Below are 23,110 nucleotides of genomic sequence, written 5' to 3' on the forward strand. Positions count from 1 at the left end.
CACAAGTTGTGTGTGCCTGACAGAGGGTTCAGTATTGAGGAACTATTGATCATCCAACCAATGGACTGGATCTAATTTAGCCAGTCAATATAGATTTTTTGTTAACCACTGCCTGGAAATATTGGGTCTCCATCTTCGAAAGGTGACAAGGAAGTCACAAAACTTGGCCAGGAATTAGCATTCCTCTAACAATAGCAAAATACAAATTGATACTAGTGCCAGTCATGTCACACTTCGAATACGTGCTAACAAAGGATTTTAGTAAATATAGTTGTTGCCATGGGAGAAGATACCACTGTAATTACTTGAGTTAACAAGATTTATGTGTTGCTACAAGATTTTTAAAGTGTCTTCCTCATATGGCAAAAATTAGTCAGAGAAGTTTTGAGTGCACTTACTTTCAGAAGTATTTCAGCCAAAGAACCAATCATATGCAAAGCACCATCTTTTTTACGAGGATCAGCATTTGGCTCTGTGAGAATCTGATAACAAAAGCCCATAGTCTTTTGCAGAACCTAGTATAAAGAGACAATTTGAGATATTTCAGTTATTATTCAAAATATTAGAAAATATCCTTATGTCTATGATGTCATTTCTGGCTTTCTTTTCATTTTTCTAATAAATGAACACTGCTCAGTTACCCTATAGGTATTCAGATGCTACATGGCTGTTTGAGGTGGTAAATGGCCAGTTAAGTACAGCCCAGATTTAAGAACATTGTTCTCCTCCAACAAATTTGCTAATCACTTTTAGGGCAAATCATTTCCATTTACTCTTAATTTGATATCACAGTTGAAACAGATCTTGGTGAGATTGGGAGCACCATCTTGTGGGATCCATTTATTATTTGGTCACTGCATAATCAAATAAATATATTTATACAGTTTGAGTTGCTGTGTCTTGATGTAGACAGGATATCTGTAGGGGTTTTGTGGACCACCTGTCTTCTCAATCCTTCTTGGCATGTGCAAACTAGCTGTGATGGATTGACAGGGTAGGTCCAGAGAATGATTAATGCTGCAGTATGGGATGGTGTAGTGCCTTCCATCTAGAAGAAAGCAGTTGTGTGGCTTCTCCTGAAGAGGCCTGTCCGTGTGTGTGTGTAGATAGGTAGATGATTGATAAATAGATATAGTATATAGTGTGTGTGTGTGTGTATTTTGTGTGTGTGTATATATATATCTATATATCTATATCTGTATATCTATATCGGTATATATATATATATTCCAATATGGTTATGTTTGCCCTGAACAGCTATGTGAGCATTGTGTTTTTAATAATAGTTCCTTTATGAATATACAGTGGTATCTCGGGTTAAGTACTTAATTCGTTCCGGAGGTTCGTACTTAACCTGAAATTGTTCTTAACCTGAAGCACCACTTTAGCTAATGGGGCCTCCTGCTGCCGCCGCACCGCCGGAGCCCGATTTCTGTTCCCATCCTGAAGCAAAGTTCTTAACCCGAGGTACTAATTCTGGGTTAGCGGAGTCTGTAACCTGAAGCGTATGTAACCTGAAGCGTATGTAACCCAAGGCACCACTGTACTAGTTGTGTATTTGTTTTCATCAGTGATTTGATTTTGTTGTCAGCTTTGTTGTGCATCACCCTGGGCTCTGCTCAAGCAGTGATGATTCATTAAACAAACAAACAAACCAACTTCTAACAGCAGCAGCAGCATTAAAACTGTTAGTTAGAATTCAATTTTAACATGACAATAACATGTAAATTGTAGTGGCTAAGTATTCATCATAAGAAACATTTGGGCCTGAAACCTATATGAGGGCCCACACAAATACCAGAAAAAATTACTGTTCTTGGATTACAGGTAATCCTTAAAAAGCATACCTCTTTCCTTTTGCCACATGCTGTAAACAACAATGTTTGTGCAGCAGTTGTGGGGGAAATGAAGTCTTCAAACACATCTATTAAGCAAAACACAGAAGTCTAAATGTTTGGTCTTTGAAGCATAAAAGGAACTAGTGCAAAAGAAGAAGTGAATTCAGACAACAGAGCCACTTTAGTCCTCACTCACCAGGTTTTGTTATTTAAGTGCAGCAATTTCCTCTTTCAACTTATGCAAGGAGTTTTTAAAAACACAAACAATAATATAAAGATCCCAATACTGTAAAATGCCTAACATGTTGGAAGTAGTAACTGGAAGTAGTAAACATATTAATTTTGTTTTCAAAACCTAAGTATTGTAAAACATATCCACAAAGTACTTTCTGCGTTAGGATTAACCTCTGAATGTGACAAACTAGTTTGTGCAAGGGGTGGAGAGAGGCATTTCCTTTATTGTGAAGGCTTCCTGTACAAGACAAGCAGAACAGACCTGTCCAGTTATGTTCTGTGTTCCTCGTACAGGATGCCACAGTTAAAGTTGTGGTGCAAAGCTCTCTTACAACAGCTAGAGGGATGGGATTCAATGTCCCTAACATATACAGCATCTCCTCATTATTACTACCTAGCTGGAAAAATAAACTTAGTTTTGAACTACTTACCAAACTTCATACGTATATATTCATATGGATCTTCCTGCCATAGCTCTTCGTCAGCATCTGTGTAGCACATCAGTGGGAAAATAACATCTTGGATAATTCCCTGCAAATAATAAGGAATATAATTTGTTAGAAGCATGTTTGGCATTTATAGGCTGCCCTATCAAAAAAAACAAAAACAAAAAAAGGTTCTCAGGGCAGTCTACAACATAAACTGAACAAGTTAAATCAGAACTTTAAATAAATCAAATGAAAACTTGAATTAGCCGTTATTATGCTGGTGCTTACCAACAGTTTTTGTGCAACCTGATAATTGTATAACACGTAAAAGAACATCATTTGGATGCGTATTAGATCCTCTGCCACACTGTTTTAAGACACTGTCCAGATGCAGACTCACAGCAATACCACTGGTTATATATTCTCCACCACCTTAGATGGTAATCTAGTGCAATGAAGAGTTCTCAATATCTTGAAAGCTTGCACTTTATTTTGTGACAATTTGGTTGGCCTACTCAAAGTACTGTCCCAATATGGATTTTCAGTGTTTTCTATGGCCAACATAGTTACTTTTACTATATGTAAATTTGATTTATTTTGGCTTCATATGACACCATGGTATGAAATCGCTGAGAAATATATTATTATTTATTAAATATCTATGCCAATACCTTTTTTAAAAAAATAAGGGAAAATAAAAATAATCCAATGAACTCTGAAGTTTTACTGCTGTGGAAAAAATATACAATTGTCTCAAATATGCAAAAAATAAAATAAATAAAAAATTACAAAGATACCTAGAATCAAAAGAGGTCTAAAGTATTTTCCTGTAGTTAATTTCTCTGGCTCACCAAGTTTCTTCTAATTGATGGCTTTCAAAGCAACTATGGGTATTTACTGAGCATTATCTTCAATACAACCAAATTTAAAACCGCTTAACATAGCAAGCAGTTCAAGTTCAAGTTCAAAATACACAGGGCTAGAAAAAGGCTTAGGTTATTCATGCTGTTATGCAGTCACCATTCAGAGAGGCTGGGAAAAGAACTTACTTGGATATGGGGCTTCAGATTCTTCCAAGTGACTGCATGCGACACCCCCTGATTGATATAGTTCAGTGTCTGCTGCAGAACTCTAGGAGCCATGTACTGCTTTTCCTTATACTGATATAACACCTTCAGCAAAACCTTTAAAAAAGCAAAAAAACAACTGCTGTTGGTTGTTTCTAAAGATTTATGCATCTTGCTGATAACTGCTAAAAACTAACCTTAGGTTGTGTTTAGGTCACAGCTTTCTGTACACATGATTTAGAAAGTACCTATTAGCATGGGAAGGAATTAGGAAACGAGAGCTTGTACCTTTTGGAGTGTGCCAATAACCCCAGTTCTGGTAGTTTATATAAACCAGCAATGGTCAGCACATCCGTACATGATTTGCAAGTAACAGGAGCACTGAAACAATTCATGTGGAAGGAACCTTGATTATTGTCTCACAAATTATGTTCCCCTTTGGAGATGGGACATAGCTCAGTGGTAGAGCCCATCTTTTGTATGCAGAAGATCCCACATTCAATATCCAATATCACAATACAGTCATACCCTAGTTTTCGAACAGAATACGTTCCGAAAGTCTGTTCAAACATTTGGAAACCAATGCATGTCTTCCTATTGTGCAGGCATGCCGGAAACAATAGCGGAAGCCGCATTGGATGTTTGGCTTCCAAAAAACATTTCGAAAACCAGAACACTCATTTCAGGTTTCGATTGTTCGGGAGCTGAAACGTACAAGTACCAAGGCATTCGACAACCAAGGTACAACTGTATTAGAGAAAAGACACCCCTCTCACAATTTGAAACTCAGAGCCGCTGCCAGGTGGGCAAATAGTCTGACTTGATATATGACCTCAGGTCACTCAAGCTTCATTCAATACCAGGAATGGAAAACCTGTAGTCCACATGTGGTTGGACTTTCAACACCTATCATTAACCACAGTCAGCAGGACCAATGGTGGGGGGTAATGTAGTCCAAAAATATCTGGAGGGCAAGAGGCTCACCTCTAATCCAGTGTTTCCCAACCTTTTTTGGGCAAAGGCACACTTGTTTCATGAAAAAAATCTCGAGGCACACCACCATGCCAGATGGGGAAAGGTCACTTTTTACTTATGTAAAAAAAAAAAAAAATAGTAACAGCATAGAAGGTAATGGTTAGGCTAGCATCCCTCTTCCAAATATGCTAGGTTTTTATTTGCAGGGACTGTTCTACATGGGAAAGCATTCAGCACTGTCATTCTCCCATCTGCCATCTGAATTGGTACTATTCTGGGTCAACTTACTCTGCTGCATGTGTAGATGAAAATGGCACCAAGTGTGGGGGAGGGGGCAGAACAGGTTTCAGATACAGGATATTAAGCATACACGTACTTCAGATTGAACTGGTTGCTTGCTTTGCAAGTTTTCATTTCCCAAATGACTGCCTTGGCAAGCGCAATACCTACCAGGCTCAACGCCGGTCTCGCGCTGCCGCTTCCCGCGCTCTCAAGGACCCGGGAGGAGGAAGGCGTGAAGGGAATCCCGAAGGCGCGAAAACCTCGCGCATGCGCAGGCCTTCCGCCTGCGACAGCCCAGTAGGCCAGCCGAAGCGAGCGGCAATGGGATGTGTGAGGGAGCTCGCTCGCCGCCCCGCGTGTGCCTATGTGGGGCACGTTACAGCCCTGTGACGTCAGCGCCACGCAGGCAGCCAGGCAGGCAGACGGCGAGAGCCCCGCGCTGGGCGGCCTCTCCTCGCCGCCGCCGCCCCGCATCTCGCCGCCCGACTCGCCCGCCTCCCTCCAGGCAACATCTCGCGGCACACCAGGCAACGTCTCGCGGCACACTAGTGTACCGCGGAACACCGGTTGGGAAACACTGCTCTAATCTATACCATCATTAAAGACCTTGGTAATCCAAGAATATATGGTGCAAAACACCAAGAACAAGGGATCAAACCCTTTTAAGCAGTAGCAGTTCCTACTTTATTTGGGGGGGGGACACAGAATTTTTATTTCAAGTGTTTTCTTGGCAAGCTTAGTATGATCTTTCGTATTTGGAGAAAATTAAGAGGAGGGAAAGGATGGTAAACCGCAAGTAATTATTAATCAAGCATGTGACTTGAAAGAGAATTTCCTACCTGCTGGACACCAACAGCAAATGCCTTTAGGAAAACTTCTGCAAACTCATTGTACTCCTTGGAAACATTTCCAGGACTTCCATACCTGTTGTGTTAGTGAGAAGTCCAATATAATATTGCAATATATTGTGAACATCATCACAAAAGTTACATTTTTTAAAAATGAAAAGGAATATTGAGGAAAAGCATTACCTTTCAAAAAGTCTAGCCAATATATGCAATGCCCACTTCTTACATTTCCACCATGGTAATTCAGGTCGATCATCTTCATCCACTTGAAGGGTTTCCTTTAGGAACCAATAGCAGATTAACAGAATGAGTACTTCACATTATTTGGGGGGTTCTGAGAAATTAGGATCTTTGCTTAAAGTATACCATGCAATTATTTAAAAGGCAAAATACTGTATATATTCTAGTGGAAAAAATAGCATATAGAAAAGGGCCCCCAAATACCTTCAAATTCATATATGTTTTCAGATGATCCAAAAGGAACAGGTCACATGAAAGCAAGGGAACCACAAACATGTTGGAAACACTGTTTGCAGTTCCAGCACTGCAATACCCACTTCTGACAAGACAAGCAATAGTTCTACTTGAAAAGTAGCTTACCACATCGGATGTGGGAAATACAGAAACAAAAACTATAAAGAAAGCTTCAGCTTACACATATGGTTTCTTTGCATGCTCATAAACTGACTGGCCTGAATGTAACAAGCACTTACAGCTGGTACATCTCGATCTACAACTGTTTTCAGAATCTCAATCCATTCTGCTAGATTTTGCTGATTGATCAGTTCCATGGGTAATGTGTACTATTAAACAAACAAACAAAAAAGCAATGGTTACAAAATATGCCCAAAATATATTCCATGTGAATATATTCTTTGGGAGCATTCAGTTGATAGAGACCAAAATAAGCTCAAAACGAACTAGTCTACAAAACCCACTCTGGATCAAAATAATCCCAAATGAGTCATTGACTTCCTTAGCTAAGCACTGATGAAAAATAGCTTCAGACAGTAGCTACGTTATTTAAGGCAATATTGCACTAGGAATGAAGAAAATGTTCTTACCTGAACAAGAGCATAGAAAATTTTGAAGATCTGTTTCTGGATGAGGACAGACTGATCAGATTGATCAGGGAGAAGCTGGATAAAACGATCCTTCAGAACAGGCAAAAAGTGTTGCATTGCTGCTATCAAAGGAGTCCGCTCCTCCGGTTTCTTATATCTTTAAGGAGGAGAAGAACTGACATTAGAAAGAATTTAGATGCCACACTGATTAAAATAAAGATGTCAAGGGACACCATTAGATTGGTGGGTTAGTGCAACGGAGTGTGGCAGTCAGACTTCCTTAATGTCTGGGAGAAGCATGACTTTGAAGAAGTGAACACCTGCAATTAGACAAGTTACATCCCAGTCCTCCTCCAAGGACCTCAAGCGTCTTAATTAAAGTTCCCAGGAAATGTCCCAAGGACCAAACCTGCGTAGCTTCAGCAATAAAACTCTGCAATGTGCTCCAATCCATGCTCTGGGCCAGACATTTAAACGTTTAAAATCACCTCTCATGACCCCTTAAGTGAAAGCAGGTTAGACACTTGTAAATCATCTAGGATTATAAAATTTGAGTAAAATGGTGGGACACAGAACAAGGACTTTGGGAGGAGAGAGTAGGAGACTGGGGAGCAGCATCCACCATGTTCTGAACTTTAAGACACTTTAAATAAAAGGCTAGTACAGGGATCCTGATAGAAGTAGTCTTTGCACTCGCAACCTTCCCTTCAATTATCAAAATGGGCCGATTCCACAGCTTGCGCATTTTGACAATTCAAACAACTCTACTGTCTAGGAACTAGCTATGTAAACTACAAGAACTGGGACCACACATCACTGATGTGGCTCTTCTATGGGTTTATAAGACAGACAGGAACTTACTCATAGTTCTTCACAAGTTGATAAAGACAGAGAAGAATTCCAAGCCAACAGGCGCTATTATCTGCCTGAAGATAAAAGCCAATTTTCTCTACAACTGCAGTCCAACGATTTGGATAATCATGCTTGATAATGTGGTGAATGCAAGTAGTAAGCTGTACCCTGGAACACAAGAAGTTACAAAAATATTGTTACAATGCATTAGCTGGGATTTTTTTTAGGATAACCGAATTCTTAATTAAAGTGAGCAAGCAATGTTGTACTAAATGAAATTTCAAGTTTATTATTAATGAATTAATAATTAAGTAAAAAAAATAAATTTCTAAACCACCCTTCATCCAAGGATCACAGGGCAGTTTACAATAGTTTTAGGCACACAAATGAATTTATTTAAATAGCCATGCTTCTCCAAAGTGATACAGCTAGATCGCCTCCCTTGCCTCATTACCAAATTACATGGGTGTCATGTTCATACCTTTTTCAGCACCCACCTAGATTTATTTGAGATCATAGCAACATCAACGTTACAATTTCTAGTGACAATGAAGGCTTAAAACAACAAGGAAAGAGTTGGGAAAGAGTGTGCTCTGTGATCATGACTCAGAGTATACCTAATGAGCTCAGGAGAATGAATAATGGCTTCTACAATATTCTCACGAATGCAATGTCTATCTTCTTCCGGTATTGAGTAAGGTGGGATGTCTCCTGGTGTAGTTTCCCGGTCAGGCCAATACTGAGTTATCATATTTTTCAAGTAGATAACACCTGTCAAGAGAAGCATTCAATAATAATATTGTCCAAGCCCGTTTTTAAGATTATGATGTCTCTGTAGTAATACTGATTTAACACATATTTTAAAAAAACAACCCAAATGAAACATTATTTGGAGATTAAGCAGCAGCTTGTGACTAACATATCTCAGAGAGAGTGTCAGTGTGATTAAGTGGTCACAGTGTCACAACTGACACCTGTGTACCAACTTCCTACTCAGATATGAAGCTCTCTTGGTGATCTTATGCCACTCACAATCAGTCTAACCTATTTCATAGGGCTACTGTACAGCTAAGATGAGACAAGCCCCCTATAAGCTCTTTGATGGAATAATGGGATACAGGTCTGATGTCTGATGGATATCCTCAAGACTGACTTTGAGCACTCTTTTATGCTATGATCATCACCGTGTCACCTTTGGACAAAAGTGAATCCTTTGGAGGGGTATGAAATTTCTTCACTGTCAAACCTACCCAACTTCACATAATCTTTCAGAATTACTCTGAACTTTCTCATTTGCGTTGATGTTTGGTGACTGAGGTTAAGGTGAAAGTGACTGAGTTGTCAATACTACTGAATTCAACAAATCATTATTTTATCCATGTCTATATTTCCAATTCATCGTATTGGTATCGAACTTAAGATTTTATGAAGTATAAACCAACTGTAAAAACAAAGTATTTCAAATGCAACTGTACCATGATGCAAAAATATAATACAGCTGCAGGCCATGCAAACAAAGCCTTCAGAATGCTATGGAACTTACTTTAGCTCAGCTTATATCACAAGAGAACCATAGCATAGTATTTCCCTTGTACACCTCAGCTGGCATGAAGCAAATCTTTATGCCTACATTCATGACTGGACTCCAAATGATGTGCAAAACCTGCTGTTATTCCAACAGTCAAATTAGTAATGCATGCATCTCAAACACAATTAGCTTGAAGAGTCTGGTATTATCCCAGCAGTACTATTTCTAGCAAATAGGTTACTTCAGCTGCCATTATGTACTTTTTAAAGAAATGAAATGGCAGAGAAGGATGAGATGAACTTTCATCTCAAAATATTAACACACCATTGCCATGTAATCATAAGCACACTGAAGACACAGAGCTTTGTATGGAGAAATATGTATGTTAGTTCTACCACTGTTGAAGGATGACTGGTAGTACAAGCGTTTTCCCCCACCAAAACACCCATACCTATTTTCTAAGACCGTATGGGTTCTGTTCATATTATCTAGGTTACAACAGCTTTAAAATCTACTTATCATTACGTATTTTTGCCCACAGTCAAATAATATTAGCATACATACTATAATAAATAAATAAAATACTTGCCTGCCTGTCTCACTGGTAAATCCAGTTGCTCCGACATAGTGATTTGAAGGAGAGTTGAAACGAAGTTCACTGATTTGTGAGCCTGTAAAGTAAGTGAATACGGTGTAGTCAGATGTCAAAATAATTTGTGGAAACCATTACAAATAAAGCTTTGTAGTTTTCAGAGTGCTGTATGTTCTTCAACTAAAGCTAGACAGCAGGAGGTGGGGGCCCAACTCTTTAAGAAACAGCACCCAGAGCCTCTTAGCAGAGGACACACTTCTGGTTTCCCCCCTCTTTCATTTCCTATGGGTATGCTTCCCTTCTGTTTTCCTCCCCCTCCCAGACGACTTTCCCATTTGGGAGAAGAGATGCCTATCACATTTAATGCCCTTTACTCTGGCATAATCTTATTAAGAGCTGCTATCTGGCTGCGTGAGATGTTATCAGCTTTAATACAGGAAGTGGAAATATATGCATCACTTTCTCTTGCTCCATTACCTGCATTTTCAGCTTTATACACTTAGCAAAAAAAAAACACTTTACAGAATTAAGGAGGAGGCAGAAAGGGGACAAGCATCTGGGGGGAAAGACTTTGGCAATCCTAACCACCACTGCACCCAATGTGTTTTGACTGCATGTGATTTTGGCTTTATGTGCTATCCCTGGAACATAACCCCCCACATAATTTGAGAATTGACTGTACTCAAGATTTCTCTACCTCCCACACAGCATGTCTGGAAAGATGGCAGCTCAGGAATCCTTCTCCTCTACCCTCTATTACAGTTTGATTTTTGAGCTGCAGACTATTCCTTCTTCCCCTCCACATTTCACAAACAAAGGTGCTCTTCCCTCCTTCCTGGTTTGAGAACACTGTGCCTGTGGCTAGGACCTTATCTCTATCTCAAGAGCATGATACTCCACTCTTATGAATCTGCCAGTGTTTATTAGGAACATGCTGTTTATTAGAAACATGCAACACAAATCTATGCAGATGAATCAAAGTTGAGTTTAAAGTCCTAGGGTGTAAGAGACAATTCCTGCTGTTCACTGCAAGTGACTTACACACTTGTAGTGCCAGTAAACATTTTGTAAGCATGCTATCTTCCTCCTCAACAAATTTATAGAATTTAAGATGAGACTACTAAAAAGAGCTTGAACAACAATTTAGGAAACCAACACAATCTTATTCTTGATGGGGTGGGGGAAGTATCAGACTACACCTATCAACCATGGGTACTGATTAAGAGATCTTGTCACAGAGGGATATTTGCTTTAGAGGAACATCACAGAAATGGAAAAGCTAACGGCTCCAAGGTTTGCTTTAAAAGTTTCTCCAGAGAGATCAGAGGGGAAATTGTTCTTAAAAGTCCTGCTACAAATAAATAGGGAATGGCAGCAGAGAGAATGCCCACAGCCACTCAGACTGGATTTAAAAGGGGACATAAAAGTAGCAAGCAGATATTCAGAATCCCTAGCCCTATAAACACACACAATTGGCAGCAAATATTAAAAAGAAAAATACATCTCCAAGCACCTGCCTGCCCCTTTTTAAAGAAGTCCCAGCACTCACTTTAGGAAAATCACAGGTTAGAGTATTGAAGGCGGGGAAGAGTATACAGATCAATGGCTATAAGCCTAAGCCCTTAGTTTCATTAAAGTCCAAACTACAATGATCAGCCCTCTTGCAACAAAGGTGTCAGCTGTAGTGGAAACACAGGTATCTTTTGATTGTTGTAAGAATTTTAAGGTCTCAAATATAGAATAAATATTAATATCCATAAATGCATACATATATGGTGCATTTAATACATACAGGGTGAGTCTTTTAAAAGAGGCCCTGTGGAACATGTGTACTCGGTATCCACAGGGCCTCTTTTAAAGGACTCACCTTGTATATATTAAATGCACCATACACACACACACACACACACACACATACACCACGTGTCTGAAATAGTATGGGAGAGCAATCCTGAAACCATTTTGTCTCTCCCAATTAGCTCAAATATTCCTCTGCAGTAAGGGAGGCAAATGGAGAAAGCCTTCCCATTGTCTTTTTGCTTCCAAGCAAAAAGGCCACATTTGTGTAGGAATAGGGTGAGCTTCTAACCTGGATTCAGGAACTAAAGTATTGACCATCACAAAAGAATGGCCAGACTGCCCAGGTAATGCAATCAGTGACTATTATTAAGTATCCTGGCAGACAGGATTTCTGCTGTAGACCACCTTCTTCCGTGATGTATATATGATGCTTCAGGGGGGTGGTCTTGGACTACAGGGTGGACAATTTCAAGTGTCTATATAAGGGCTTGTGCACCATTGTTCAGGGTTCTCCTCCTTCCTGCATTGGTGAGTGGGGACCCTGTTGCAACAGTTCCTTTAATAAAGATCAGGCTTCCAAGCTGCTTTGCTTCTCAGTACAGTATACTCTGGCTGGCCTCTGTTACTTTCTCCTGCAGATAGGGAACCTTAGAAGGGCTCTATACAGGCTCTGGAATACCCTATAAGGGAAAAGCAGCAGTTTTTTCTTATAACATGGTGTTGTGACCACTACAGCTATCACCTTTGCTACAAATGGACTGATAAATCAACAACTGTAGTTTAGGTGCTAATGAAACCATTAATCTGCATCTTTTAAAGCTCTTAATTTGTACAATACCAAAATTAACCATCCAGGAAAAGAAAATATAGAACTGGAAGATCACCTTCTGCCACCTAACATTGAAGGGGCCTTAGCCCTATGGATGAGACAAGTTTTTCTATTGCATTGTGGCACTACTCTTTGACTACTATTGACTTTATATTTCATTCACATTTCATTCACCATCTAAAATTCATCTCCAGCTTTGCTAGTGTAAGGACTGCCATCAGTACTCCACTTATGTTCTCTACCTTACAAGTGTTAAAATTAGTGCTAAAAACAGATCTGAATAATTGTCTTCTATATTTTTTTATCTTACACTGGGGAAGGGCTGTAATTCAACAGCAGAACATCTGTTTTGCATGCTGAAGGTCCCAGGTTCAAGTCCCATCATCTCCAGGTAGGGTTTGGAACATCCTTTGTCTAAAATGCCAGAGAGGTGCTGCAAGTCTACTGTAGACAATACTGAGCTAGATAGATCATTTGTCTGACTCAGTATAAGGCAGCTTCTTAATGTTCCTATTTTTCAAAAGAGATCAGTAGCTATTGCTTCACCATATCATGCTGCAACCAGAAATCCCCTTTACAAGCAGGTACTGTCTAACCCAATTAAATCTGCACAATACATATTCCATTCTATTGCAAACTATGTATTTTGGTTTTTCATCACATTCAAGAATACGTCCTCCTTCTATATCATTTTTTTTTTCATAACATCTAGCCTGCTGAAGAGTTCTGGTGAATTTGAAAGATGCTCAAATAGGCCACTATTTTTGGTCTATTGCAGGTGTAGGGAATTGTTGGATCTCCAGATGTTGCTGAACTATATATTCCATCATCACTGACTATTAGCTATGCTTGCTTGAGCTGGTGTGAACTGTAGTTCAGCAATGTCTGGAGGGCCAGAGGTCCCTAACACCTGGTTTAATAGATCAATAGGGTGACAACTTCTTCCTTCTCTTACTAGAGGCATGTATAGATCAGTAGATTCTACTGTATTGGCAAGACCATTTTCTAAAGCAGAATGATTTTTCATCACACCTTTCAAAAGCACCATTCGCCCTTATTGTGTGTATGGAGAAACTAGGACAACTCATTGTAAAATATTTTCCCTTTAACCACCAGACAAAGCCGAGTCATCTTAGGAGCCGATTACAAATCCAAGTTGTTTGAACATAATGAACTACTCACTGGTGACTCACTTTTAGTTCACTGCCAATATAAAAAAAAATTGGCATAGTGACAAACAGGCATGACATAAAAAGAAACCTATTCAGCAGAACAGCATGAACCCAGAACAATCTAATCTTGGTTCAAATATGCTACCTAAAGAGGTGTGATATCATCATGCTACTGATACAAATTTGGAAAAAGATGCATTAGCTTTAAGCCAACCACTTCTCTTTAATAGAGGATGCATTCATTCATCAGACTTTGTTGTTCTTTTATTATTGTTACTAACTTAAGACATGAAGTCTTGGTAAGTCATAACTGAGAGAAAATGAGACAATGCTTCTGATCTGAACTGCATGGAAATATTGCTTTCTTCCAAGGTGATGCTTTACTTAACTTGTTAGAATTATAATCAGAAAGACTGCCCTTGTAAACAAACTGCAAGGCTGGAAAATGCAAACACGTTAAAGCAAGAGGTGCAAAATGACATGCAACGGATGTTGTTAATTTAGGAATTCAGTTCAAGCAAAAAGGTGATGTTGTATCATCTGCTATTTGTGTCAGTGTACACGAAGCTCTTTCATTATAAAATGCTTAATAAGGTACAATTACAGCCTCAGCCATATTAAAGGTTGGGGATTTTTATTAAATGTAACTTCAGGCAGACTTTGGTATAATCACATTTTTTAGGGGAAAAATAGCTTTAAAGTATATTGCATATAAACAACATGCCTGTCTAAAATTGGAAAGCTGAGAACAGGGAATAAAATGAAAGGTGGAAACTTCTTTGAATTTCAATCAATATTTCCATTCAAATCTTCTTCTGTACACTTGTTTTTCTAGAACATCATGAATGCTTGCGAGATTTCTGTGGATCAGATTCCAATTTCTAACCAACATTCAATATGGAGACTACTTAATTTTTCAAGGTTTTCTTTCTCATTGTCCCATTTTTCACTCTTTCTCCTTCTTCCTTCCACATGCTGCTTATTAAGCATCCTCAGAACAGCTGCTGTAATACAAGTGTCCAGCAGCATTTCAAATTGCCACATTTGCGTATGCTTTCCTTCCTTTATACCAGCCTTTTATTCTCACAACCTAAGAGAGAAAGACTTGAACAAATTGTGGCTTATCACTGGTGTGGCACAAATTACATCATAATGCAACCCAATTGTCTCTCTTAGTTCATCAACAGAGAAGATAGTGAAACTTCTCTTATAAAACCCTTCCATGCAAAAGCTCGTGTTACACTAAGTTTTAAAAACACTTCTTTGTTTACTACACAGGTAACTTGCATCTTACAGTTATTTAACTTAGAAGCTTTGCACGAGTGGGGAAGGAATAAATAATAAACGGAGAGCAGAGGAAAAGCACTATCCATTTATTTATTTATTTCCACCCAGCCACCTGTCTGGCAGCATCTAGTGGATAAGTTTGGGAAGGAGGCCTGTGGTCTCTGGAAGGGATCTAGAGCCCTCCCTCCTCACTCCCAAAGCTGGGCAAGCAGTCCTCCACATTGCAGGGGGCTTGGTTCCAGGGGTTCCTGGCTTTACACATTTTTGTGTATATGCATGGACCCCTGGAACCGAACCCTCGTATAAGTTACCTGTATTGTACTTCTTGGTTTGCTATTACTGACAAGAACCAGAACTGAAATGCAATGATGTCTGAAGGCAAGAATAAATCCTACATATTCAAGTCCTTCAAATAGGTTAATACTGTATGGTAACAATGGAGGGAAGCTACTTCCTAAGACTTGCCATTTCATATTGCATTGTTATTCACATGCGTGCGGAAGAACCTGAAACTAACTGAAAAATATCTAACATTTTAAAGAAAGCCTATTTATCTTGTTTAAGAGTAAACAAGATAAAACACCCTGCCTTGTCCTCAAAATGCTGTGTCATGGGCATGACTTCCTAGTTGTTTAAGAGCCAAGGAATCCAATGACATTTCTAAAATCTATGTTTGCTATGCAGCCTTATTAACAGAGTTGTTCTTACCACTCCACCGCATGTTACACTACTCTTTCAGGAACTAAACACATTTTGAAGTATTATTTCTTATTAAAGTTCACTTACTCAAAAGTTATGTAAGATCATATTTAATGTTTTAAGCAAAGCTTAAGCCACACAAACCACTTTGCTCACTCTGGGTCACCCCGATTTTACACCAACATAATAGCTATAACTTCACCAGCTTCCTAAAAATAAAAAAAATAAAAATATGAAGCTCAATCACAGGCAATCTAAAAATATTTATCATAATTTGGTAACATACAAGGAAGTCACTTAAGCCATAAGAATGTTTCAAGGAAAAGGCATTTCAACTAAACTTCTTTTATAAAGAGAATGGTAAAGTAAGTGTTATTAATATGTTCCTGTAGATAATAGAAAGTGGGATACTACAAAAAACTGTAAGAACCATTATCACCACTTTTAGTTGCCATGGTTTACTGACATTTTAACTAAGCAACAAAAAACTACAACAGATTTTTAAATGTTCTATTTTGGCATCTTTTGATGGCAGTAATCACTTCAAGTCATTATTTACTTCTTAACACAGACCTCCAAAACCTTTAAAAGGGTTAGAATGTCTGAAGATAGGGGAAAGAGGAATGAGATTATTAGGATGCATTCTTCAACTAGAAATCAGAGGGATTACTACTAATAAGCATTTTCTTTTTCTATATGAAGAAATCTGGAAAACCAAAGCAAAAGTATAATTGCTTCCTAGGTATTCTTCTGAAGTTTGTGGAAGAATTAATAGTGACCTCTCTTTCTTCTGCACTAACATTTCACCAGGCAAGCAAAAAACAAAAACAAAAAACCCAAACAAACAGCAAAATAGGCATAAACATTTAAAACAAAATTAAATGCAACTGCATTCTATCCAGCCACTAGCAGGACAGGAGGGAGTCTAGGACCCAATGAAGAACGATGGTGCTTCCTGTCTCCCAGTAGGAAACTAGGCTGTGGCAGTACACATAAAGGCAATTTTGACAGCTGGCACTAGCCCAACATTTTGTGGAGGCTGGAGATAAGCTAGGAGGGAGGAGGAGGAGGGGTTAAGAAACCTCTGCTCTCTATCACCAAAGCTTTTCTTCTTTAGACTAGGACTAGGAGGACACATTACAGTAAGAAATCCAGTAGCTCTCAGAAAGTAATGTGCTCTAGATTCCTTACATTGTAGGACTCTACACAATATGCAAAAATTAGCATTCAATTGCCAACAAAAGGCACACTCCACACCAACTATATGAATCTTGAAAACTGAAGAGCAATTCTCAACACTTACTTACAAATAAGTTCTGCTGAACTCAATGAGGATAATGTCTGAATAGGCAGACACATATGAGGTTGTAATATAAGTTATATTTAAATAAGACCACTATTCACAGTGCACCACTATGCACTTCATCAATAATCTTAAACCAGGGTGGGGAGCCTGTAAACCTCAAGATCTTGCTGGACTACAACTCCCATTATCCCTGACCAATGGCCATAATGGTTGGGGATGATGGAAGCTCAAGGGTCACAGATTTTCCACATCCTAAACTTTGAGACTTATGTATTGCACATCTGTTTAGCTACCGATTGCATTTATCTCTCACACTTCCACTAAAGAACCCAGGACAGCATTTTAACCTCACAACTCCATGATATATGTATGTATGTATTTCATAAAACTTATACAGTTTAACTCCTGACTGCAGAAAACCTCAAAGTGATTTACAACAAGAATGATATACATTAAACTGATATATAGGTGGCCTTCAGTCAAGCATTAATGGCAGAGTGGTAATTTTCCTCATTCAAGTCCAATACTTGATATATGGTTTTCAACCAAAGTGCAACCAGTCCAGCAATGGACACCCACTGCATTCCAGCTGCAACTGTCTACTGCTCAGTTGTTGCTGGCCAGCTGTAAACTGATTATGAGTTGCATCCAACACTGTCAGAGCCCAAGAATGCACTTCTGCTGATGCAAAAAGATGTCACAAGCCTCTCCTCCCACTCCTGCCCTCAGGATCTACTTGAAAAGTACTTGGGGAACCCTCCAGAACAAATTATGGGAGCACAAGGGGGGGGGGAGGAAATGAAGTCATACAGCACAAGCAGGTGTGCATTGCTGAATTTCACCTTATAATTTTATTTTGCTCAAATGTGATGTGATGACATGACATCTAATCCAATCATATATAAAGGGCTGTTTAGTGAAGGCCTGTGGCTCAGTATTAGGGAACATGCTTTGCATGAAAAAGGTCCCATACTCATTTCTTGATGTTACCAAGTATGGCCAGGAAAGAGTCTCAACTGAAACCCAGAGCGCTACTGTCAGCTTGTGATACAAGATTGAACTAGATGGACTAACACTGTTGCATGATATAAGACTGCTTCCTATACAGTATTCCTATGTTAAGCAGCAGATGAAAGCCCATTTTTAAGACTAAGATGGATAAGGTAACTGAACCCTTCATTGTACGTGATCAGCTACCTAGTTCCCATTACTAAGAGCATATTGGAGTTTCGTTTTACCACATATAAGCATAACTGAAAGGTCCACAAGCACCATAGTTAGAACCTATTAATATCATTAAATACTGAATGAATTACTTATAACAATATATGACCTAATATATGAACAAAGCTCTAGTCTAGGGTCAATGCACATTTTTCAGAATAAGACTTATTGAACAAAGCATGCACAATATACACAAGTCTTTTTATTTACCTATATTGATGGACATCTCACAACTTTGAGAATAAAAAAAATCAAATGACAAGTTTCCCCCAAAAAAATTTTAATATCTACATGAGAAAAATGATAAAAAGTTTCAACCTGTATACACAGTACTTCTCTGTAATCTTTTTATTGGCATTATTTATCAGGACAAAAACCCTGAACGTGCATTTACTGTATATAAATGCATATATACTGTATACCTATAGAGCTCAGACAAGAGGCGAGGGCTTTGCTATTTAAACATATGCCAGGAAAACTATGGGCTGTGCTTTCAAAATGATATAATGCAAGTCTGATTAAAGCTTACAATATAATATCATGTTTCAATGCACAGAAAGCAAGTCTAGACCATTAAGTGAACTGGTACCACTTCTAATGCAGTATTTCACTCAACTGTATCACAATATTTCCTCTGGCAAAAGCTTCAAGCTCTAAGCATATTTTGCACTTATGCTGAATATGATCATAATTCCAAATTTCTGCTTATCACATGTTGTGTAGCGGCCATACTAGTGATCTTTTTTGATACTACAATATTAATGTGTATATTACTTTTGTTCAAAAAGCCCAAAATGTTGCATATTAGCCATATATTAGCATATTTCCCAGAACTGTATGCAACTGTTAGTTTATTAATTCAGTTTCACGCCACAAGCAAAATATGATGGAACATTGGAAGGTGTACTTTTTTTAACCTATGTAGATAAATAGACTGAACATGTTTGTTCACAAACAGCAATAATTTTAAAACCACAATATAAAAATAGACCTAGAAAAGCAGCTTTCCCCAATTCCTCTTGAAGCCATGACACAATCATTTCATTTTCAACACTGCAGGCTACATGACCACATCTGTTGACAAGTCCAAGCCCCAGTCTTAATTGGTCAATTAGTATGTATCTTTTATACCTCCATAGTGATGTCACTTCCTACACTTTCTGGGTTCTAAAACCATTGTTACCTATGGTGACTCAGGTATCGCCATTCTACCTTTCCAGAAAGAGTGATTTGCCTTATCATAAATCACCTACATCTGTTCTGAACCATGTGTGTAGTACAGGCCAGATGACCTATTGCAAACCAAAGAATATGAAAAGCATAGCAGACTCTCCCTAGTGTCAGCAATATAATACAAGCTGCCACTGGAAGAGTACTACCATCCTCAATTATGTGACTGTTGCCAAATCAATTCAGATAAGGTATTAGTCAGTCAGCCATACAAATATATGAGGAGATAGCCCATTTGGGCATAATTTTACTGTCTATATGAAGCCTCCTTCCATTCTAATATTTAAAATGTAGGTCTTTCAAATGTTTCAGTACTGTACATTCATCTTCAGGTAGCTTAATCGATGGAAAACCAAGGGAAAGCATGGTGTGCAAGAAAGTCCCACAAACCATGTGCCGAAAACAGTCTCGTCCACCGTTCTCCTGCTGCTTTCTGCAGCCTCAAAGCTTTCAGGCTATGTTTGGAAGTTGTCTGTTTAAAAGAACACCACACTTTTCAAAGCAGGCACCACGTTTTTGAAATTATACCAAACATTAGCATCTAGTTAGTTTTTATTCTTTTAATAAAAATACTGTAGTTTGAAATGCCATTAGAAAGTCCATCAGCTGTTCACTCAAACACACAGCATCATACTGATGTTTTGTTACTCCTTTCAATTTGAGAAGCATGTTAACTAGTTTATGAGTAACTATAGCATTTATACTAACTCCTTAGGAATTATTTGAGAAGACTTGTTTTGGTAAAGAGTAAGTTTCTCTGGCCTAACTAGATTTCAAGTCTCAAGGAAGAACCTGAACAGAAAGGAGCCCAGAAACTGTCCCAAATGCAGTTTCTGAGTTACGAAGTTCGCTAACCTGCAGTCAAGCTGACAGTTTGGTGCTGAAGTCTGTGTGCTGCATTACTTATGAAACCATTTAATTCCAAAAGGCTTAACAGGCTTTCCCTTCCGATCACTAGACCGTCTCAAGATCCCTTACAGGGCTCTATTACCCACCAACCTCCTTTCAGCTTGCCTAACCTAAAAACTCAGAAGTTGCGCCCATATATGGGCTAACAGCATCCTAGGCTACCGCTTTAAAAACCCACTTTTCGAAAGGGGCAGTTTAAAAACTCCGTCGGTGCCACGATCGGGCGCTCCTGCCTCGTTGCCCAGAGGCGGTGGCGGCACTGGAGCGGCTTCAGCCCCTGCCATGCTTCCCCCCGGGGTGGAGGAGGCTGCCATGTGCCTGAGGACAATGCTGGAGGGAGCGCGAAGGCGGCCTGACAGCGGGGCCGACCACGGGCAAGGCCTTCCCTTCCGCCCCGTCCACACTTCGTCAGCAAGGCCTCTCCGCTCTCCCTCCACGCCGCCTACTTCCCTCTTCCTGCCCACGTTTCGCACAAGGCAGCTCGGCGCGGCGGGGCGGCTCTCCTGCTGCCACCGGCCTCCTCCCGCAGCAGCCCCTCCGCGTGTGCGTGTGAACGGGGAAAGTGACACGCGCGACAACCCAGTTTCACCCCCCCTCCGGCCAAGTTTCCCTTCACTCCGGAGCTTGGAGGTGACCTCCCTTGTACCCTTCACAGGGCTCCCCCCGCCAGGCTCCCTTCCCCTCGCCAGACCCACCGCGCACATAGCCTTCCCCTCACCCCGCCCGGCCCCGCATGGCTGTTCCTCGGCTCCCATGCCCCATCTGCCCTCCGTCGGCGCCCGCGGGCCTAGGGCTGCCTCCTACCGCCCGCCCGCCCGCCGCCCGGCCTGGTCGCGGGGTTGCCCCTGTTGGCGCGCTCCGCTCCCGCCCCGGGCCGGGCCGCGCTGGCGCCTTGGCCGCTCACCTCGTTGAGCTGCCTCTCGGCCGTCTCCCGCAGCGTGGAGTCCATGGTGCCCCGCAGGGCCTCGATGATGGTGTTGGGATCCATGGCGGGAGGGTCGAGGCCCGGCGAGGCGAGGCGAGGCGACGCGGAGGAGAGCAGGGGCAGCAGCGCCGCTCGATGCGCACATGGACCCGCCGCTCCACAGCGGCAGCCGGCGGCGCGAAAGGAGGAGAGACGCGCCAAGGCCCCGGATAGAGCTGCTGCTCGCGGCCGCTGGGAGGCCCGACGCCTTCCGCTCGGCTCTTGCCGCCGCCGCTGCCGGGCATCACGGGAATTGTAGTCCGTTCGGAGCGCTTGCTCCCAGGCCCCCGTATGCCACTCAAACGGGGGTGGCGCAAGCATTGGCCGTGCAGAGGGGGGAAACGAGGACAACGTGTAACGTGTGGATGCTACGTGTGTGGAATAAGGATCAGGAAATATAGTGCTTTCACTGGTTCCATTAGTGTAAATATAAACGACTCTCCCTTGTATGTTTTCGGATAAGGCAGATGCGAAGGAGAGTGCTAAGAGGCAGCAAAAAGTGATGGACCGAGCCTTGGAGCGCTCTGTTTCTTCCTTGGGTTTTCTGTCCGCTCGTGTTTTCTTCTGCTGTAACATTGGACAACCAACCGTCAGCATCCATGTGTGGTATTGAACACTGGCCGCATACATGCAAACACAAGCTATTAACGTCATCAATCACCACTATATTCCTATACTGTAGTGTTTTTATGGCTATGCCTAAGTACATATTCATGGTTTTATAGTCTTGGGTAATCAAATTCACCCCAACGCTCATCCTACTGATTTGCAGCCCTGTTGACCTGTTATAACCCTTATTCTCCCAAGAAAAGATCCAGTCAAGCTGGAGCCTGCAGGCCAAATCATTATGTCCTGCACCTTCTGCGGGCCAAATTTGATAGGTGGGCAGAGCCAGACTCATGTCAATCAGACAAATGTACAGAGTGCAAATTGCCTTTCAGAATATTCTACATTAGCTAATAGGGGGCTTTGGGGGCACTTTATAAGGGGCTTTGCAATGCCTGACAGTCAGGGCCAAAATGGGGAGACCTGTGGGCCAGAGGTTCCCCACCCCCGCAACAACTTGTTCCGGAATTCACTTCCAGCAGCTAATTCAATGAAATAAGTCTTACTACCCCTCAACCTGTACCTAACTTCATTAGAAATCTGGCCTTCCAACCTTTGTAGATTATATTGATTGTTAATTTTATTTAAATTTTTGCTTCAAAAGATATTTGCAGATAATTCATCTGAAATTAGCAGAACATGACCTCTTGCATGGTTTGCCTGCAACACTAAAGCATGGTTTGTTTAGCTTTACCATGGTTTGTTTCTTCCTAACAAACAACAGTCATAAGCCATGGTTTGTTGTTGGGTTATGAACCTTGGCTTGTTTCATCATTTCAAGAGCAAATGAAATGGAAAGAGAGACACAGCTGCACATGAACTTCAGATGTGCCTCAGTACAGTCCTCCCAAGATTTCTTCCGTTAAAGTTTTGGAGCTGCAGACCTCCTAATCTATACATCAGGGGAGCCTCTTGTAGCCCATAACTCTAGTCTCTGGGGTTCATGATGTACATTTTCTAAAACAATTTTAATATATTCAAAAATTATTCATTCAGGTCAGTTTAATATGTAAAATCTGCTGCCAGAATAATCTACAATATTTTCAGTTTGAATAGGACTGCCTGCTACTCAGAGTCTCACCAGTTAAGTGTTGGAAGTAGGCAAGTCTTTTGCAAGCGATGAGTCAACACTTAGATGAACTTTAAACAGTCAACAGACTAATGCAAGGAGGGAGGAACCAAGACAATGAGAGCCTGGAGAGAAACAGCATGATGAAAGATGAAAGAGACAGAGGAAGTATGTAATGAATGTGAAAGTATAGGTAGGAAATTATTGTAGTATAGAACAGAATATAATTCTATGTAAATTGCTTTGCTTTGGTATAATTACACCATAGATAAATAAATCTGGAACAATTAATACAAACAGTATTTGC

General features: G+C 40.4%; 1 protein-coding gene across 1 annotated transcript in view; it reads right to left on the bottom strand.

Annotated features, from left to right (window-relative positions):
- IPO7 (importin 7) overlaps nt 1-21,292 on the bottom strand; it is a 39,118-nt gene extending 17,826 nt beyond the window's left edge. Inside the window, exons 1-12 of the mRNA XM_028731652.2 lie at nt 21,069-21,292; nt 9,706-9,787; nt 8,206-8,359; nt 7,598-7,756; nt 6,737-6,893; nt 6,386-6,475; nt 5,856-5,950; nt 5,664-5,748; nt 3,550-3,684; nt 2,504-2,603; nt 1,848-1,924; nt 399-515 (exon numbers count right to left, since the gene is read on the bottom strand). Coding sequence (XP_028587485.1) covers nt 399-515; nt 1,848-1,924; nt 2,504-2,603; nt 3,550-3,684; nt 5,664-5,748; nt 5,856-5,950; nt 6,386-6,475; nt 6,737-6,893; nt 7,598-7,756; nt 8,206-8,359; nt 9,706-9,787; nt 21,069-21,152 — 1,335 coding nt within the window. The 5' untranslated portion in view covers nt 21,153-21,292. The remainder of the gene's footprint in view (nt 1-398; nt 516-1,847; nt 1,925-2,503; nt 2,604-3,549; nt 3,685-5,663; nt 5,749-5,855; nt 5,951-6,385; nt 6,476-6,736; nt 6,894-7,597; nt 7,757-8,205; nt 8,360-9,705; nt 9,788-21,068) is intronic.
- Between the last annotated feature and the right edge of the window lie 1,818 nt (nt 21,293-23,110).

Source organism: Podarcis muralis, chromosome 1 (genome assembly GCF_964188315.1).
Source record: "Podarcis muralis chromosome 1, rPodMur119.hap1.1, whole genome shotgun sequence".
In the NCBI taxonomy this organism is placed as follows: domain Eukaryota; kingdom Metazoa; phylum Chordata; class Lepidosauria; order Squamata; family Lacertidae; genus Podarcis; species Podarcis muralis.